Here is a 21177-nt window from a genome sequence, read left to right as displayed (position 1 = left end):
GATATGAGCGAAGGAGGAGCCCTAAGTTGCACACTGTCTAAATGTTTCCCCATGCAGATGGAAAATCTCTGGATCCTTGTGGGGAGGGTTAGTGGTCGGAAGCTTTAAAACTCTTGGCCTTGCCAGGATGAAGCAGAAGTCTTAATCCAAACCCCAACACACTCATGGCATTGGATAAGAATCTTGATGGCATCACCTGGTTGGCCCAAGACAGAGATTTATAGCTTGGTTCATTATCGAACAATAACACAGGTGTAATAGAGAGACGTCAAGTATTGTTGAGCAACTGCTTTTCTTAATGTAGGTGAATGATGACCAAAGCCCTTCCACACTCAACCACTATGTTCATCTCCAAGAGAGGCCAATCAAGCAGACCATCACCAGGTAAAAATATATGAATGAAACTGCAGTGTAGTTGGTAGAGAAACTTAGCACAAATAGAACTTCTGTGGACTGTCTAGTCTAATATTAAATGACAAAAAGACACATAAAGAGACATAGCACTACCTGAGTTCTTAATGTGGACCAGCCATTTTTTGCAGGCCATATGGGGAAAGACTGCATCTCACTGGTAGGACACATGGTTAGCATGAAAATGTTCCATGTTCAACCTTGACAGCTCTAAATATGGCTGGGAAAAACTCATGACTGAAAACCTGAAGAATTGCTAATCAGGACAAACAGTTCTGAGCTAGAAGTGTGCATGTAGGCTTTGACTTGACATAAAACAATCCTCCACACGAAACAAACTTTTTTCCATTTTCTATTCTTACCTGTCCGTTGTTGCTTCTTCCTATAGGCAGGCCCTGAGCCTTCTTTTTGATACCTTCCACAATGAGGTGGATGCCTTCTTAGCAACTGAGGTAAGATGGCACTCTTCAGATTTGGGGAGGGAAGGGAATAATATCTTGATGGGAAGCTCAGTTCAGAAAATAGCAAGCACATTGGACTCTCAAACGGCTGGACATGTCAGTAACAGTTCCACAGCATAACCTCAGAGCCCTGTGTTGAAATCAGAGTGGTAAATCCCAACACCAGCAGCATAGTAGCAGGTGTTGAAACCAATTAGTTGGGTTGGGTTGATGCTGCCACTACGGCTATGTTTATCACTCTCAAGGTAAAGGACATGGAGCAGAGATGTTGCCATGCATGAGTACGTTTCCTGATTGCTACCACTATTAAGGAGCCTTTCCTGAGTGGGTACCCCAGTTTGGTGCTAGTCTTGCCTAAATTATGCTTTTTAATAATATTTGGAACATTGTTGCATTATTTGTGTGACTGAGTGTTGCTAGAAATGTAAGTATTATACTTTGGTAATCTGTAGGATATGAAATCACCCACCAAAATGTTGCAATGGGTAGCGTAGCAGTTCTATACATCTTCTAAGCCGCTCTCATCTCTAATTCCTCACAGCCACCCCATTGCAAGGCTTACAATTTTCAGAATTTGTACCATTGTACCATTGCAGAGAAGGTGCATCACTGTTTGAGTGGTATCAGTAAAAATTAAAATCAGACATGAGCAATGAGAAGGAGCAGCTGAATCTGGGTTGCCTTGGCTGTATTTTAGTAATGGTGGCAGGATGGCTATGGGAAGCATTGGTGGTAAATTGGCAGTGTGTAGAATGGTGGCAGACTCACAGTTTCACCTACAGAATCCATGAGGGACCAAGTGATACAAGAAAGTGCTCAATATTATTGTGCAAGACATAAAAAAAAGACTGTCATTCCTGTAATTCGTAGATTCGCTGCTACATTGGTGGCAAATTTGAAGAGCCCAGAGGCTTCATCCAGGCCTGCTAGGGTGCGGGGGTCTGTGATAATATGAAGAAAATAAGTGGTAAACATATTTCCCCCACTGTGGTTTTCTCCAGTATGTTCCCCCACATCTCATTGCTCACAGCTTGTTTTATTTCCTTTTTGAAACTGATTAGAGAGGTTGTTTTAGTGCTCTTTAAATGGGACTAGGTCTGCCTATAAAGATAGGCAGTTACACAGTTTTTGCTCACTTCACATTTTCCTCATTCCATCTTGACTGCTTTATGGGAGTCAGATTTCCCAACATAAAGTTGGGGCTATCAGCATAGGGGTGCTTGGGATGGCAGCAGTGGTGGGTTCCTATCAGACTGGATTGGTAGCGGAAATCAGGTGTACGTTTGCATACTGTTAGAGCCAGAAGCCACTGTACCAGTACGATCCCTCCCCTGGTCTGCCCCCACTCGCCACTCACTCGCTGACTCACCCTGCCTGTCCGGTCACTGCTTTCTCACTCTCTTGCCCTGCCTTTCTGCACCATGCTTGCCCCACCCACCCACTTCCTTTGCCGGAGCGGAGGATTCGTCTATTGGAAGAAGCCCCATGCTTCATTCTCTTTGACAGCCGCCTCGTTTGCACCAGGGTGGGGAGAGATCCATGGGTTAGAGGGAGGGAAGACCATCCCTAGCAGAAGCTTGGCTTTCTTCTCCCTCTAACCCATGGATTTCTCCCCATCCCACTACAAACAAGGTGGCTGTCAAAGAGAACAAAGCACTGGACTTCTTCCAACAGCCAAGTGCTCTGCTCCTGTTCCTTCCTTGTTTGTTGTAACTTGACAGCTTTAAGACCTGCACACTTCATATGCCAGGGTTCCTGAGCCAACATGACTGGAGGAGGAATTCTGGGAGTTGAAGTCCACAAGTCTTAAAGCTGTCAACTTTGAACACCCCTGGGGTTTGTTTTTTGTTGTAAAGGGTTAGGGTGCAAGGGTCTTGTAACTTGACAGATTTAAGACTTGCACACTTCAAATGCCAGAGTTTCTGAGCCAACATTTTGGTTTTTAAGTGAGTTTCACCACATTTTACAAATTGGGCACACCCACCCACATGACCGCCAAGCCATCACCCACAAAACAGGCCACGCCCACAGAATAAGTAGTAAAAAATGTGAAACCCACCCCAGACGGCAGCCAAGAGGTTGTTCTACTTAGCAGTATGAACTATCAGTCAAAGCAGCAAGAAAAAAAGAGAAAAAAATGGGTGTAGAGAAGCGATTCTCAGGTTGTATTTTTATAGTGTCAGCAGAGCACCACAAGGTAGAAAGTTCCTCTTTGTTTCAGTTTTCCTTTCTTTTAGAGATAGTTGTATATGTATGCATAAATGCATTTTGGTTTTGCTGCCAGGATCACATCTTTGTGAAGCTTTGGTCTTTGCCCAGCTTTTTCTTTCCATTTAGAATAATCTGTGTTATTCAGCTTTTGATGCAGAGATTAGAATGTTTGTTCTAGATCATATGAGTCACTGAAGTATGGGATAGGGAAGTAAGAGATCCTTGGAGTTCTTGCAAATATGATACATGGTCAGCCTGCATGCAAATATTCTCCTTATATTTATCTTATATTTTCTTACGATTTTACAGTTACTGAAAGGTAAGATATTTTATGCCTGTAAGGACACATCTGAATAGCTGAGATACAAAAAAAATGGAAAGAGGGAGTTGAGGAAAAACAAAGAACACGAGTTTAGAGTTTAGTATGAGTTTAGTACTTTTAAGGAGGAGACATATTGAAATCTTCATTTTTTTTAAAGCTAGCATTTCCTTTGAGTTCCTGTTTTAGAACCTATAATTTAAGAACTTAAAGAACTATAAAGAACTGTATAGAATAAGTCCCAAATCAATTGAATAGGACTTACTTCATAAACTTGCATTGACAGAATTTGTATCTTAAAGTCTCACTTGTCATTGAAGTCATAGATGCAGTATTAAGTGTGGTCTTACTAGTGCAGTTGGAAGGGACCATGGAGCTGTTTGAGCAGGAGACCTATACCATTATGGATAAGTGATTGTCCAATCTCTTCTTGAAAACCTCCTGTGATAGAACACCCACAACTTCTAGAAGCAGCTGTTCCAGTGATTAATTGTTGTCACTGTCAGGAAATTTCTCTTTAATTCTAGGTTGTATCACTCTTTCATAATTTTCAATGTTGTCCTCAGATGCTTTGGACAATAGGTCGATCCCCCTCTTTCTGTGACAGCCTCTCAGATAACTGCTACCACATCACCCCTAGTCCTTCTCTTTTCTAGAATAAACATACCAAGTTCCCCAACTGTTCACCATACAGTTTAGCCCCCAGGTGCCTATTTGTCTTTGTTGCTCTTCTCTGTACTATTTATTCAACATATCTCTTTTTTTTTGTATTGTGACCAGAATTGGATGCAGTATTCCAAGTATGGTCTTATTAGTGTAGTATAAAGTAGTATTACAACTTTATGTGATCTTGATGTTATCCTTCTGTTGATGCAGCTTAGTACTGTTTTGGCTTTTTTAACAATTGCATTACACTGCTGGCTCATATTTAAATGGTTTTCCACTAGGATACCTAGATTCCTCTCACATATAGAAACTATTCTATAGTTGTATATGGGGGGGGGCGGAGGTTGCCTATGTGTAAGACCTTACTTTTCCCCACACTGAATTACATTTTTTTGGATAGGGCCCAGTGTTCAAACATGTCAAGATCTTTCTGATTTTGAGTCTATCTTCTAAGATGTTGGTTGTTGCCTAATTTGGCATTTCTACAGATTTGATGAGTTCCTCTTTTATCCCTTTATTAAATAATTTATGAATAGATTGAAGACTGGGCATAAGAAAAAGCCCAATGCATTCTTCTTAACATTTAAATATAGTTCCACTGAGGACTGTACACTGAGTATGATTGATCAGCCAGTTGCAAATCCATCTAATGGTGATGCTATCTATCCCACATTTTTCTGTTACCAAGAAGTAGGTTATGGTCTACTTTGTCAAATGCCTTAATGAAGTCTAAGTAAACTATGTTCACAACATTTCCCTCATCCACTAATTTAGTCACTTTGTCAAATAATGCAGTAAGATTTGTCTGGCATGATATGTTTTTATTAAACCTATATTGGCTCCTAGTAATAGCTTTGCTCGTTTATAAGTGTTCCCAGATCTGTTGCTTAATTATCTTTTTCTTTTTCAGGAGGTATTGATGTCAGGCTAATTAATCTGTAGTTTCCTGAATCATTCCCCCCCCCCTCCCGTTTGAAGATTGGAACCAGATTGCAATTTTTTTGCAGTTCTCTGGTATTGCTCCAGGAGTTTTGAAACATTTAGTTTAATAGTTCTGAGATCCCGTCTGCCAGATCCATCAGAATCCTGGGATGCAATCCATCTGGTCCTGGCGATTTGAACTCATATAGAGTGGATAGATACTCTCTTAACATTTTGTTGCCTATTTTAACTTGCATTTCTATTCTGTCTTCTATGGTACTGCTTTTGATTGGTTAGCCTTTCCCCCCTCTTTTTTTTTGTAAAGATAGATGCAATTAAGCAATTCCAACTTTCTCCCTGCTGCCTGTTACTTCCTTGCCATCTTCTCCCATTAGTGGACCAATCATGATTGTATCACTGTGATTATGTATCTCTATGCTCAAAATGTTAGAGACTCTGCATCATTAGATAAATAAAGAGTTGGTGGTTTTATAAAGAAATGTGTGCATGGTGAAGGGAAAAAGTGTTATCAAAGGGAAAATAAAATATAGTGCAAAATAAGGTAAAATTTAAGCTTATTTGTTTAATCTACCCTTCTATCCAATCTAAGAAAGAAACAATTTATACAATACTTGGGACAAATATTATGCAGCTTTGTGTAAATTGTATGTATGAAAATGAGAGAAACATAGGGAGTTTAACTATTTCTTACTCTGTTTTAGAGTTTATTCATAAATACATAATTTCAAACACATGTAAAATCCTAAACAATTCATATTTGATTTCGTAAACGATTGAGTTGTTAGGTCCTCCATAAAAAAGGAAAAAACAATATTTTTATAGATTAATATATATATAGAAATTACAGAAATTGTTTGCGAAAATGATTTTAGTTTCCATAGAGCACAATTTTTACACTTTGCATCTTATTTTTCCTGTTTGATACACGCCAATCCCTTTCTTTCTGATTTTGCTTTATGGAAACCCATTTCGTTAAGTGCTGTCCAGTGAAGGAAGAGAATTGTAGATCTTTCTTCCACATCTTCTGCAAGTCTGATCCTTACTGACTATATGCAACAGAACCTTTTCAGGACTCTTAGCCAACAAATACCTGCATTTTGCACAGTAAAGTGCAGTAAACAACAGTGCCCCTTAGTGGCAATTCTTTCTATGCCTTCTGGAGCAATGAATTATATTGGTGGAAGATGTTAATAATATCAAATGTCTTTCAAATTCTACATGAAGGAATTTGAACATATTACATTCCTTCATGTAGAATTTGGAAATCATGTGATGCTACTTTTTTCCTTTTAAATTCAAGTATGACTTTAGTATTGAAATACATTAAAGACATATCTGAAACCATATTTGAATTTAAGGCAGAAAAAGTCTTAATAATTTTTCCACAAGTTTCTGATTAGTTTTTGGTCACAAAGATAGTGAAGAGAAAAAAAAGGACCACCTCAAGTTTAACTGAGTTTCTGTTTTTGATTTGTAGAAACTGATACATACATACATACATACATACATACATACATACATACATACATACATACATATTATGTGCTAAAGTTCACAAAAGCTCAATAGGATTTGTCAGAAGTAAGAAAAAGCGACAGACTCTTACTTTCTAAATTAGAATGTTTACTGTAGTAGTGCTTTTAGGTACATAGTGTATACATATTTCCAATAGATACAGCGGCCTTGTTTTAACTATCTGTATATAGATAGTACTACATAGGTAAAGGTAAAGGTTCCCCTTGCACATATGTGCTAATCGTTGCCAACTCTAGGGGGAAGTGCTGGTCTCCGTTTCAAAGCCAAAGAGCCAGCTCTGTCCGAAAATGTCTCCGTAGTCTGGTGATCAGCATGACTAAACGCCAAAGGTACACAGAACGCTGTTACTTTCCCACCAAAGTGGTTCCTATTTTTCTACTTGCATTTTTATATGCTTTCGAACTGCTAGGTTGGCAGAAGCTGGAACAAGAAACAAGAGCTCACTCCATTACGCGCCGCTAGGGATTCGAATTGCTGAACTGCCGATCTTTCTGATCAACAAGCTCAGCGTCTTAGCCACTGAGCCACTTGGTCCCTACATAGTACTATATAGAAAAATATGTTTGAAGTTTTCTATAGTACTATATAGAAAACTCCAAACAGAAACTTTTACCTGTTTCACTCCTTCCTGCCTTCCTGGCTCACACAACTTCATTTAGTGCTTTCATTTCTGAGAACAGGAAGAGAGCAAAATAAAAGTTTCTCTTTTTGATTTAGACACCTTTGCCAAGGTATCCTGCTCTAAAGATGTTCTTACTGTTGCTTTTGGGAAGAAATCTCACTGATATCAAAGGAGAGGAAATACTTGAGTTCCACACCCATGCCTGCTAGATCTTAATGATTGTCAGGCTCCCAAGCTGAGAGTTAATGCAAAGATATAAATAAGATCATTGTAACTGACTCCAGTGTTTCAATTATTCATCCAGGGAGATTTCCAACTGAAAGCAGAGCGGGTAGTCCAGTCTGTCATGGCCATTTGCAATGCTTTGGCTGCTGTTGAATCCCAGGAAATCACGGCAGCCCTGAATCAGCTACCGCCTTGTCCATCTCGCATGCAGCCCAAAATTCAGAAGGTAAGAAGCGAGAGTCTGAAAGTTCAGAAACACCAAGCTTGAATTTTAACATTAAAACCAAATACATGAAAATGGTAAGAGGGGAATTCAATGTATGCAAAAATAGGACAAGAGATGCTATTGCAGCTGCTTCCTCCTGCCCCCCCGCCCCCTTTTAACTACAGCAATGGTATGTTGCATTCTATCCAGAGGTGGTATTCACCCGGTTCTCTCCGGGTGAACCGGTAGGGGCAGCTGCAGGAGGCTCCGCCCACTCACCCTGATGTAATATGTGAGCGCTGCATATGCACAGAAGGTAGTGTGCATGCGCAAACACAGTGCATTTGCAGTGCATTTTTCAGACAAGGTGAATTTATTTACCTACCTACATAGATTTCTGTGCCACTCCAGACAAGTAAGACACTAATTAATATGTGGTGAGAGTTTAAGTTATTGCAGCTCAATCCATTTTGGACTCTTTCATATTCTTCATTTACATGGCCAGGTTTTACAAAATACTGTGTGATAATTGGTGGTTCCAAAAAGCTTAAAATAAATCACGTTATGATTTAGTGCAATGTGTAAACCCAGACAAGCTAATGGAATAGTTTAGGATTAGGTGATTGGTAACTATCTTGACCTGCATGATAGATGTGGTGTATGGATGAACTTTAAGCCATTAGCATTCGCAGAGCAAATGGAACTTGAGGCAGACCCTCAGAGAGGATTTATTTAAAAAGTCTGATCAAAGAAAATGCCCCTTGCCCAGGGGGTAATTTAAAAACCTATCTGGAAATGTGTTTACTTAAGACATTAGAAATTACCTTTGAGTTTACACTGATAGGTCAAACTGTAAATCTCCAGCCCACTTACTTGTTGCTAAGATTTCTGGGAGTTGGTCCATCTGGAGAACCTTTGGTTGGAGAATTTTAGCATTCAGAATAAAAAGATCAATGGGTACTTGGAGCAAAATGGTAGGATGGACGAATATTTGCTATGATGGTTTAGTGAATAAACTGAGTTAGGAAACATGTCTGGGTACTACATATAAGGTGATTGACTCATTACTTATTTTCAATTTTGTTTTTCTTTTCTGAACAGGATCCAAGTGTTTTGGCCATGAGGGAAAACAGAGGTAAACATTTCCTCTCTAATTAGTGAATTCAGGAGGCTTTAATATTCTGTTGTTTTCTATAACAACAAAAAGCAACCACAATAAAAACAATGACAGTATATATTAATTTTCTGAGTCATTTGAGTTCTTCATTTAGAATGAGTACATAAAATGGAACATTCCTTTGAGCAAACTCTTTTGACAGCTGATTTATCTTGATCAAACAGAGCAGTCGTGGAAGATTTTTTTAAAAAAATGCTAATGTGAGGCTATATTTGCTAATTTAAAAAAAAATGCTTTGTGAGGCTATATTTGCTAATTACAATATGAGAGTTCTTTGAAATAGAAATTCTTATAAGGTGTTTTTAAAAAAATAAAAATAAAAAAACGTGATAGTGTGATAGTTAACACTTTTTCTACCCATTTTCGCAATTGAAATAGATTCAGTTTTCACTCATAGAGCAAGCCGTATGACTATCAGCATGCTTTGTACAGTAGACATATCACAGCTTTATAGAAAAGGAGCATTCCAGGGAAGAATTTGGCATGGTCCTTGCTTTGGGGTTTTTTGTTTGCTTGTTTGTTTGCTTTGTTTTTTGTGGCCTATCAAAACTGGTTTTTATACAGATGTTAAGTGATAATATGGACATTAGTCAATTACTTGTAGAAAAGAAGACAGCCTCTTTTCACAACACATGATTAGGATGTGTTACTTAAGGTATTACTGGAATGCAGTGGCATAGTGGCTAAGACGCTGAGCTTGTCGATCAGAAAGGTTGGCAGTTCAGTGGTTCGAATCCCTAGTGACGCGTAACAAAGTGAGCTCCCATTATTTTTCCCAGCTTCTGCCAACATAGCAGTGCGAAAGCATGTAAACATGCAAGTAGAAAAATAGGGACCACCTTTGGTGGGAAGGTAACAGCATTTTGTTTGCCTTCACCATTTAGTCATGCCAGCCACATGACCACAGAGATGTCTTCGGACAGTGCTGGCTCTTCGGCTTTGAAATGGGGATGAGCACCGCCCCCTAGAGTCAGGAACGACTAGCACATATGTGCGAGGGGAACCTTTACCTTTACCCTACTTAAGATATTAGAAATTGTCTTCTAGAAGGCATGATTTGGGTAAAGATAAACCAGTAGTCAAAATGAGTAACTTTGGAAAAGAACATGCTACAGTACACCTAAACTGAGCTCACACGCTCAGAAAAGACATGGTTTTTTTAATCAGCTTTGCCCCCAAAAAACCATACTTGGCTGAGGTTGCTTAAACATTAAGCAATAAACAAACACCCTTCAGAAATGACAGTTGCAGGATTCAGAGCTGCTAAAACAAACAAACCATGTTATATAAGTAAGCAAGTAAAGATTTTATTTGTAATTTCCAAATGTTTCAAGTTTTAATTTTTAAACAATTTTTGCAAAACTTGCAAATTATGTTTTCTATACAGAACAATGAACAATAAAAATAAGCCTTATACCTGGGAATTTAGAACTGGAAAACTTCGTAATGGATGAGCACCATTTATAGAACAGCATCACTGTGGTTAAAATGTTTGCCATATGTATAAACTCCACAGGGACATATTCCTGATGGGCACTTAAAAATGAATTCTAGAATTCATTATGAATTCTCACAGTATTTAAATGGGTTTCCTCTCTCCAACAGAGAAAATTGTAGAAGCTTTGACAGCCTCTATCTTGGATCTGGTGGAGCTCTATTGCAATACCTTCAATGCAGACTTCCAGACAGTGGTACATGGGAATAGAAAGCATTCATTCTCCCAAGAGGCCCGACTGCTTTCCTGTCCTCTCTCCTTCAGAGTCTATGCTACTCATCGTATACCCATCACCTGGGCTACAAGGTAAACAAGAACATATTTTTGTCATAACTTGACAATGTTTAGAATAGAATAACAGTTGGAAGGGATCCCTGAGATCTTCTAGTCCAACCCCTGTTTAGGCAGGAAACCCTACACCACTTCAAACAAATGGTTATCCAACATCTTCTTAAAAATGTCCAGTGTTGGAGGATTCACAACTCCATTCAGTCACAAAAAATGTTTGGCAAAGGACAATAGACCTTTTAACCTAGACCTAGGGACTAAGTTGGAGACATCAGTCTTTAAGTCCACCTTCAGATGAGTAAGCTTTCTGGGTGACTGTGGACCACAAAGTTCCTTTTAGCTCTCTGTACCTCACACAGATAACAGTGGAAAAGGGACTGCTGTGTATGGCAAAAGGATGAAATGGAATATTAAAATAATAATGTACAAGTCTACAGCTATTGGCGGGATACTGGGAAGCTTCATTCTCATTTTGAAGTGCCCAGTCACTTATATCAACAAAGAGGTCATTTCTGGCACATGGGAGAGGGCATCTCTTGTGGTTCCCAGGCTATGGAATGCATCCCCAAGGAGATGTCTTTGGTCCCCTTTCCCAGTTTTAAAGAGAATGACAAAAACTGTCATGTACTGATCTTAATTTAATTGCATTGTCTTGTTTTTATGTTTTATAGATTTCTTTTTAATTGTTCTAGGCTGGCTTGAGTGTTGCATGAAATATAAATCTAATAAAATAACCAGGATTGTAGAATACAATTTTCTATGAAGATCACAGGGTTCATTTTTGCCATTGGGGTATAAAAATCAGAGAGAGCATCCATAAGGGAACTATATATATTTAATAGTACACATTCCACTCCCCCATGACAGGCTCTTAAAAGTACCTTTGAAGAGGACCTATTCCCCTTGAAAGAATGAGGTTAGCTGGTCAGATGAAGTCTAAATACTAGATTCTTTGTTCTCTAGAAACTCCCTGGAATGTTCCCCTAGCACAGTCCATAGGCAGGGACCCTCCCTCCTGGGCTTGGCTCTATAGACAGTGACAGATGGCTACTTCTCAGCCTGGGCTTCCCCTCTTTGGCCAAAGACTGCTAGTTGAGGGGACTCACCTAATGGATATAGAGACAATAAGAAGTGTGTGGAGGGGGGGATGTTTCTTCTTTGTAAACACTCTTTGCTCACGTGTTTTCATTCCAATAAAGACAGAGATGCAGTGACTGGGAGTAATCTACTTCCCCAGCAGCAGGAACATGTGAGAGATGTGGTTGCAGAAGTTAGCTACCATCCCTCCAGGGACTTCTTGCTTTTGTTCCATTCTTAATGTATTCCACTGAATGAGTGATTCTGAACAAAAGCAGTAGCCTGGGAAATCCAAGCCTGTCCTGACCTTTGTTACCCAGCAAAGTATCCTAGCATCATCGCTCCGCACCTGTCACATGGCTTGCTTTCTGACAGAGCACCCTGTGATGGCATTCTAAAAGGCATATATCTCTCCACTGGCTGAGAAGGAAGTAGGGAAACCCTTTTGAAAAGATGATAACCCTAAGAAACACCCTGTGGTTGTTATATTGAGGTGTGTGTGTGTGTGTGTGTGTGTGTGTGTGTGTGAGAGAGAGAGAGAGAGAGAGAGAGAGAGAGAGAGAGAGAGAATTTGTGGGAGAACTGTCCTTTTCTAGCCATCTTCCTCCTCCTCCTTTGTTCAACTATCTAAGTTGAAAAATGTCTCAGATAAGGCATATTTCAACTGAGATCTGGATCTGTTCAAAGGATTACTTAAAAAATGGTTTGGTTTAGACGTCCCAATCCTGGCCATGTGTTGGGTTGAATTTCTGTGCCCAAAGTTACACCTTTATTTGATGCCAGAAAGAAAGACTCAGGGATTCTTAGGATAACAGTAAAGATTGTAAACTTTAGAATCTTGAAATGTGGAATGTGGAAATTTCCCTTTAAATATCATAGGCATGAAAGAGAATTTTTGGGGGGGTTGTCATACAGTTAGCCACATTTTTAGACTGAATTTGGCATTTTTATCCATCTAACTCTAACCCTTCTCAGGAACCTCAGATAAACAGATAAAAAAAATTGTGATAGTTTTAGAGATATGGTCACAGGATGTTGCCTTTTGCAATTTACTTCTAGTGATTTTGTCAATAACCAAGTGGTTATTGTTATTCCAAAGTGTAAATCCAACCCATTTCCTAAAGCACACACATACACACACAGACACACACATGACCACCCGCCCACCGAGAGAGAGAGGGGGGGGGAAGGAGGGGGAAGAAAGCTGCTAGCTTTATAAAGTTTTATACAACTTGAAGTTTTTTGTCTCTTGCCTTCCAGTATTTTTATTGGTATATCACATAACCAATCATACAAAACAATGCCAGTATTATTTTAGTATGGAGGAAACGAGGAATATCCTGTGATATTATAAGTGTAGGTGTAGTATTATTATTAATTGTTCTTTTCCATCTCAGACATACAAAAGTGGCTAATAATAGCTTTTGAAATTAAACAAACTGTAAGGAAATTTTGTTGAAAGACTGAAAGCAGGCAAACACACTTTCGTATTCTCATGCCCACCCCTCAAACTAACTTCAGATAAAAAAATCTTTCAATGCTTCTGAAAATTTATTGGCCTTTAATGTATCTCAGGTGGGGAAGGGAAATTATAGCTGAGTCATCTATTAATTGGAGATTCCTCTGGTTGCATGAATAATCTTTAGGCACATTGTGGACAAAACACAAACCATCTGGATTTTTCTTTTATTAATTGTCCCTTGGGGGGTACCAAAGTGGATAGGACTTTTCTGGGCTTGGGAATAAAACCGATTCTCACCTGTGAATCAGTTGCTAAACAGGAAATAAATCAAGGCATTTCTTTTCAATTGAACCTCCTGTTTTTTTCTGCATTACAGTTATGCATTACTGAAAGCCTCCATTTTTCTTTTCTTTCTTTTGCATTGTGAGATAATGAGAATTTGCTCATCTGACCTTTATTGCCATCCATCTCTCCACAGCTATGAAGATTTCTACCTCTCCTGCTCACTCAGCCATGGGGGAAAAGAGCTTTGTACCCCCCTGCAAACCCGAAAAGCTCATGTATACAAGTACCTCTTTCATCTAATCATCTGGGACCAACAGTAAGACATCATCTCTTTAATCTTCCTTAGAAGTATAAGAACGGGAGAGATCTTGTACATTCTTAATGTGATGAGAGAGATGATGGATTTTTAAAAAATATATTTTTCTGTGAAATGTCTACTGCTCAGTGGCAAAGGATATGATACGCTATCTCCCGAGAAGGCTCAACCCATTTTTAAAATCTCAAGACAATGTGTCACTGAACCAGCCTGGAATAGATATAACTGAGTATCATCAACATACTGACAAAGTTTGTGTGTTTGTGTGTGCAAGCATCCCTTCAATTCATTATTGATTCCTGGTGACAGGCTAGACAAGTCCATGAATTGGCAGCATTTTCCGAAATAGCTTGCTGTTGCTTTCTTTTTGGGGCCAAGAGATAGTGACTGGCCCAGTCACACAATGGGCTTCATGCTAAAACTGGAATAGAACTCACAGCTTCATGTTTTGAAGCTCGATGTTTTAACCACTATGCCAAGCTGGCTTCAAGCTGGCAAAGCCTCATCCCAACATGGCCTGTGGCATCCCTCATTGGTGTATTCAGAAGCTCGACTATTCTACCCCTTTGTGCAATAATGTTTTTAGGCGTTCTGGTGGCACAGTTTTGCAGGTAAGCTCTACCCACTGTCTGGAGTTCGATCCTGATGGGGCTCGGTATTGAATCAGCCTTCCAGTCTTCTGAGATTGGTAAAATTATGACCTCTATTGCTGGGGGTAATACACTGACATTGTGAACTGCTCAGAGAATGGTGTAAAGCACAATGGAGTGCTATATAAGTCTTAAGTGCTATTGCTATCACTGTTATTCACTCAGGCAGGAATTAAAGCCCTGCAAAACTCTGTCATCCACCATCAATCTTCCAGAAGAATATCATTTAATAGTGGTATCAAATTCTGCTGAGAAGTCCAACAGGCCCAAGAGTTCTATATTGCAGACCTGACAAAGATAATCTATGAGAGCTAGTACTGTTTCTGGCTTATATTCAGAAACAGTTTGATCCCAGAGCACTGTCTTCCTTCATCAGAAACACAAGGTGACTTTAGAATGTGTTGGTCCATCCAAGAATAATAGATCAGAATATCTAAGTTGAAGTTAGGCAATGTCCAGCACATTGTGTCATCCAGTAGCAAAACAAAGCGGCCTTCATAAAATACAGAGTGCCTGACTATCCATTGAACCCAAATCCATGCACTGATAGTTATTGTTTATCCTCCTTTTTAATGGAAATTCTGCTTTATGTAATAAGGAATAGATACGCAATATAGGGAGCTGATTGTTATCTATTCTATCTGTTGTTTTTCTATTCCACATCAGGACTTCCACAGTGCTCGAGTTCTGTTTTTTGAGACCACAAATATAAGAAGCAAATCTACAATGGGACTTTATTTCTAATATCTCTATGCTATGATCCAAAATTGTTCTAAACACACACAAAATCATGTGGTGGAAACTGTATGTGGTTTGAAAACTGTAGGTTGCTCTTCCATGCTCTGAAGTAATCGATGTATTATAAAATAACCCAAATCCCCACCAATAAAAATGGAAAAAGCTTACAAAGCATGTAACACACATTCCTCTTAAATGAAGCTATTATTCCATGACTTCTGTACTAAAGTCTTTTATTTTTTACACGGGTAACCAACATGTGTGGCTTTCCCACCAAGTATTTGTTGGAAACTAGCTTGCAATATTAGAGGAGGGTGAACACAATAAACACAAAGAAAGTAGCTTCAGGCATGGCTTTCAGTGGCTTTTTGGCACATGTCCACGATGTGTTTGCAAACTTCAATCTGATCTTAAAAGGTGTGGGGAGGCTGTTTTTGTTTTGTTTTGGTGAAAGGGGGTGGGGAGGCTCACAGAGAAACAGATGGTGCAAAAGTGACAAACTGGTCTGCCACGCAAAGTGCAATTTGTCCCTAACTGCTTTTGTGATTCTGCAAAATAAACCCTGCATGCTTGGACAGTTCTTCCCAAGGGCAGATGTCTACATTTGAGAATCTGACAAAATAACTTCCGAGGTATATCGGATTGCAAAGCAACTGACAGAGGGACGGATTTCTTCTGTTAACCCTACACTCCCTGGCAGGGGGTATATAGTGCACTTTGGAATTGTTAAGGTGGCGGATAAGAGGAGTTGATCCAAAAATAGCTCAGGCAGCAAGAAGTCTGCTGCCTACTATTGAGCTACAGATAACACTTAGTATTTTTATTAAGCCATCAGAAAAGGCCGTGCAGAAAAGATAATTTTAGAAGTTGTCTCTTCCAGCGAAGAAAATCCTCAAGACTCACTGGAGACCACCATGGAAAGTGTGGCCTAAACTTCTCTTGGTAGGAGTGCTTTATTCAAGCAACTAAAAATGGATTAAACTACAGAGCGAAAAAAATGGAATGAGGCGCCTACCATGTAGCTGTTTCTGCATACCCCTAGCTAGCTGCCAGAAGGGTTTCCAGACATGAAAGATTTTGTACAGCACTTTTGGACTGTCTTTGGGTCACTATGAGGCTTCCCTGAGCCACAGCCGTACCCTCCAGCCCTGCTTATGCTACAGGATCAGCCTAGGATTCAGTTGAAAAATAGCTGTATAGAATGGAGGAATGGAAACTTTGGAAGAAGGTTAGTGAGCCCTTCCCCCCTTAATCCAGCCCAGAAACCTCCAGATGGAAATTTGGCATAGAGAGGACTTACGTGGAGGTTTTTTGTAGTGGTGATTCCCTCCTGTCTGAATTGGCTTCAGTGGAGTTTAGCACCAAAATCCATTTTGTATGGCAGAGCTCACTTAATAAATATATTTCTAAGCATATGCTACATGTCATTTTCTCAGCATTAATAACCACTTGTCAGCTATTGAAGGCAGGACTTTTAAGCAAAAGAAGTAGTATTTTCTGCATTTTTTTCACATTTTAAAATGTTTGGGAATGTGATTCTCAACTTGATGTCTTAGTGATTACCAGCACAATCTTTTTTTTTAAATTTAAATACCGCAGTTGTTCATTTGCTATAATGTTGAATGCTTAACTTGCACAACCTTAAATTAACTCCTGATTCAGCTGTGGAACTGGCTGTGATCAAATTACTTCCCTTAATTCATTCAGTTCCTGTAAAATTATAATAGCATTGAGAAAAGGCAAAGTAAAGCTTTCAACACTTTCATCCTGCTAAACTGTATTTTTGAATAACAAAATAGTTAGTGAAGTGTGAGGATAATTGTCATGTTTATTTCAATGGCTAGGCAGCCATTCAGCTCTTTATATAAGATTCTGTGTCCTACAATTATAAATTCTAGTATGCGTATTAGAAATCTCTAGTTGCTAATCCTTTCTCATAAACATTGCACTATGTATTGTTGTCTCTAGAGAACAAACCTTTTTCTTTCCTAGTAATTTAGCCTTTTGTTTCTGAGCCTCAAGAAGAACAACCCTAAATATTAAAAATCTTCTTTTCTTGTTTGCCTTTTTCCGTATGAAGAACTAACTTTTTCGTTCTGCCAGAACAGAGTGATTTCAGCCAAGGATTCATGTTGCCTTACCATGTTTTCTGCACTCGCTCCCCACACCCTACCCTATTCCATTCTGTGCAGCAGAAGCTTAGATGAGATACTGGTGTTAGAGCAGTGATAGTTTTTCAGCGTGACCTATTTCTTTTTGGCAGCAGCTATTTTCCAGAAATATTCTTGTTTTAGCAAAGAATCAATATAATTTGAAGGCTGGGGGGGCGGGGCATGTCCCAGACCTCTGCCTTATTTTTCCTTTCCTTCTTTGATAAAGAGATTAAATGCATTAATACATTAAGTACGTTAAAACAAAAATTATAGTTAACTAACACAAAACATAATGAAAGGGGGAAAGAAGAATTTGTCACAATTTTAGGCTGTAGGACATTGCTTACAAACTTAAATTTTGAGAAAGCTGGCTTGAGAAATCTTTTCATGCAAGTTTATGAAGGTTACTCCACATGCATGCGTGTTCATCTTTTGCGAAACCTGCCTATCCAATTCAGTCTGCCATTTAATATGTTGCAGTGTCCCAAAGCAGCCTTCCTCAGCCTAAGTGCCCCCAAGATTAGAAACCTCTTAACACCCAGATTTCTCTAAGCAACATACCCAGTGGACAATAAGTTCCAGAACAATGTTAAACTGGGGGATACTGTGAGAAATGAAAAGGAAAATTACAAGTACTTGTTTTAGAAGGCTTGCTAAAAGGAAGCCAAAACAGACCATATTGCCTTAGCACTTGCTTGCAATTGTCACGTCTTTACTGTTGGCACCTGCTAGCTAACATGCAGTTTAACTATTTTCTTTTTATCCAGGAAATGCTGAACATTCTCAGCATTTTCACCAAACAATGATCTTTAGAATCACAAGAAAGATAATAAAATTAGAACACAACCTAGTCCACAAAAGTCTAATTTGTCAGATATACTGTATGTTGCACTGAAATCCAGCCAGCTAAAAATACTATGATCTGACACCTCTACACGATTATTTTATCTCCAATGCTAATTGATTTATTGCATTTTAGTTGAGGTGTTACTTACACTTCGAAACACAAGGAATAACAATAAAGGTTAGTGAGTTCAAGTGAGGCTAGACAAGATAGATAATATGGCATTTATTCATGTCCTCTCATGTTTATAAGGATCCAGATTTAAGTAATGAATTTTATTTGCCATATATTTGGTCTAAGCCAATGGCCACTGAATGAAGAAAGGAATGAAGCCAATGGAGAACATAAACCTAGCAGAGATGAATTACAGATAAAAGATTAGATTAAGATAAAATAGATAACCTTTATTGTCATTTTTACCTTGAACACACTGGAACCCATTAAAAATGAAATTCTGTTGCCTGCTCTCAAAAGAAAGTATATATCAACCCATACATATACATAACACACATATACACATGATTACACAGATACACACCTGTATTTGTATACACACACACAGAAACACACACACTAATCACTTTCCATTTTGAATACATAGTGGAAAGAAGAAACTTGAGAATTCACAAGGTTGATGCTATAAGAAACAAAACTGAATATTTTGATTGAGCTGTGATTGTTATGAAAGAGGTCTTTTATATGCTCCATTTTAAATATCAGCTACATATCAGCATAGTAAAATGGAAATCACAGGTGTGGAATCTGTGATTCTTGAGAAATTGCTGAACTATAGCTTCATGAAACCCCTTCTAGGATGGCCAAATTTACCGTGAATTTTAATTCAGCAGCAACTGGAGGACCATAGGTTCCCCAGTCCTGTGAGTAGCTAGTGAGATAATTATTTTCTTTGATAGAAATTCTGTAGTGGAAATTCAATTGAACATTGCTTTAAAAAATATAATGTGAATCTATGGTATAATTTTAAGCTAAATTATTGTAATCTCTTTCAGGATATGTTTCCCAGTTCAAATGAATCGTCTGCCACGGGAGACTCTTCTGACAGCCACGCTCTTTGCTATTCCAGTCCCACCTCCTGGGAGTTCTTCGGAGACAAACAAGCAGCGCCGCACCCCAGAAGCTCTGGGCTGGGTCACTACTCCTCTTTTCAACTTTCGACAGTAAGTGTGCCTGCTCCTATTACTTCTGTGGGAGGAATAGTGAACTCCACTGAGGATAAACAATGCAGCTTTTCAGAACATTTGAGATGAATTCCAAGGAGTTCACTGTATTATTCTATTATAACAAGCATAGAAAAGGAATCTGAATAACTCTCATCAATTAGAGTTCAACTCATTAGCAAAAATATGCACTTAAATTGGCAGGTGAATGCATACTGTATACAGATAACCATATACTATATATTCATTAGATACATTGATATGAAGGGGAAAATTGCAAGGCCATACTTTATTTTTAATTGAATCATTGAATCAAACTTTCAAATAATAAATGATCCAATAGTTCCTATTAATTGTTAGCCTTTTGTTGCTTAACACCTAAGCCACAGATATGGGGACACATAAGGAATTGGAGTATGTATCCATGAAAAGATTGACAAGAGAGACTTGCCTATCCACAAAATAGCCATAGTGGTTGGGATGGTCATTCCTAAAACAATACTTTACTGAACTAGCCCCTCTTACCATATGCTCTATCTATAATTTCCAAGAGATAGTCCTCAGAGAAATAGGACATTTTCCTAGTTATTTTCTCTTTTAAAAATGTTTTACAAAATCAGATGTTTCAGGAAGCCTGATGAGTTGTAGAAAAACGTTTGGGGGGCATGTTAGTTCCTACAGGCATCAAGTTACCTACTTCTAATCTATTCTATCCCTTCAGAGAAGAAACAGTGGCCCAGAGAAAGCTGGTCAGGATGGCTCAAATGACTGTGTGGTTACCCAAGATATATAAATATAGCAGCCAACATTCCCCTGTATGTTTTTTGCTGCAAAAGTAATCCAAGATTATTTTTAGATTTTGTCCTGTATAATACAAAATCAAGACAAAAATACCCTGTTTCTCTGAAAATAAGACCTCCCTGGATAATAAGCCCAGTCGGGCTTTTGAGTGCATGGACTAAAATAAGCCCTCCCCGAAAATATTGCAACACAACAGCAGTCATGAGGTGACCATGCAACCACCTCCTGCACCTCAAAAATAATAAGACCTCTCTGAAAATAAGGCCAAGCGCTTATTTCAGGGATGAAAAAAAATAGGACACTGTCTTATTTTCAGGGAAACACAGTACCTGTCAATTTACAGAATTGAAAAAACTTGTTAAATGTTAGGAAAATCTTTCTTGTGGTAAAAATGGTTCAATAGTGGAGCCAAATTACCAAGAGAATGGAGAGCTTTCCTCAGCTGAATATGTTCAACAAAGACTGGACCACTATTTTCTAGAAATTCTTCATTTGGGCTCCATTTCCATGATTCTAAGTAAACAAATAAATATTGGTCATCTACACCTGCAAGTAATAATTATGCTCAACAAAGTTGGATTAAAAGTCTGCTTCAAAGAAAATGCTTTAATGAGCATTTTGAACAGTGACATTGATATTGTCAGGATAACAAAGCAGCTTGAGTTTGCTTGGGTAGATTCTGTTGGAATTGCTTCCTCTTGTAAATTAATATTGTGCTTTATACAGGATCTGAATTTGCCATCAGTGACTTTGCTTCTGTTTTTCTTTTCTTTTCTTCACAGAGTCCTGACTTGCGGAAGGAAACTCCTAGGTTTGTGGCCTGCAACTCAAGGTCCTTCTAGTGCCAGATCAATTGCTCCCAACTTTAACCAGCCCGATAGTGTTATTCTACAAGTGAGTTTCCTGCTACAGCTATAGTTTTTATGACCTAAATTCAGACAAGAGGAAGTTATAATGACACTATGTCCACAGTCTGCTGTTGTACAAGCACCCCTACTGGGCTTAATTTAAATTCCTCTTTCCAGAGATATACAATAACTGATTTGTGGAAATTTTGTGCTGAGCTTGATTCAGGTGTTGGTGAGGATTATGTTGCGTGACTTTCAAAAGAGAGT

At 38.7% G+C, this 21177-nt stretch overlaps 1 protein-coding gene across 4 annotated transcripts in view; it reads left to right on the top strand.

Moving 5' to 3' along the window:
- Positions 1–21177, top strand: part of PIK3C2B (phosphatidylinositol-4-phosphate 3-kinase catalytic subunit type 2 beta) — a 105863-nt gene that overhangs the window by 43653 nt on the left and 41033 nt on the right. For all 4 annotated transcript variants that reach the window (XM_087720022.1, XM_087720020.1, XM_087720021.1 and 1 more), the window contains 8 exons: positions 305–384; positions 800–863; positions 7473–7619; positions 8700–8733; positions 10381–10576; positions 13576–13698; positions 19094–19261; positions 20845–20956. In XM_087720022.1, coding sequence (XP_087576148.1) covers positions 305–384; positions 800–863; positions 7473–7619; positions 8700–8733; positions 10381–10576; positions 13576–13698; positions 19094–19261; positions 20845–20956 — 924 coding nt within the window. The remainder of the gene's footprint in view (positions 1–304; positions 385–799; positions 864–7472; positions 7620–8699; positions 8734–10380; positions 10577–13575; positions 13699–19093; positions 19262–20844; positions 20957–21177) is intronic.

This window comes from Thamnophis sirtalis, unplaced genomic scaffold (assembly GCF_051295495.1).
Source record: "Thamnophis sirtalis isolate CommonGarterSnake01/CBP01778 unplaced genomic scaffold, rThaSir2_p1.2 scaffold_7, whole genome shotgun sequence".
In the NCBI taxonomy this organism is placed as follows: domain Eukaryota; kingdom Metazoa; phylum Chordata; class Lepidosauria; order Squamata; family Natricidae; genus Thamnophis; species Thamnophis sirtalis.
The sequence above is the reverse complement of the archived record's forward strand: the minus strand, read 5'-3'. Positions and strand labels throughout refer to the sequence as shown.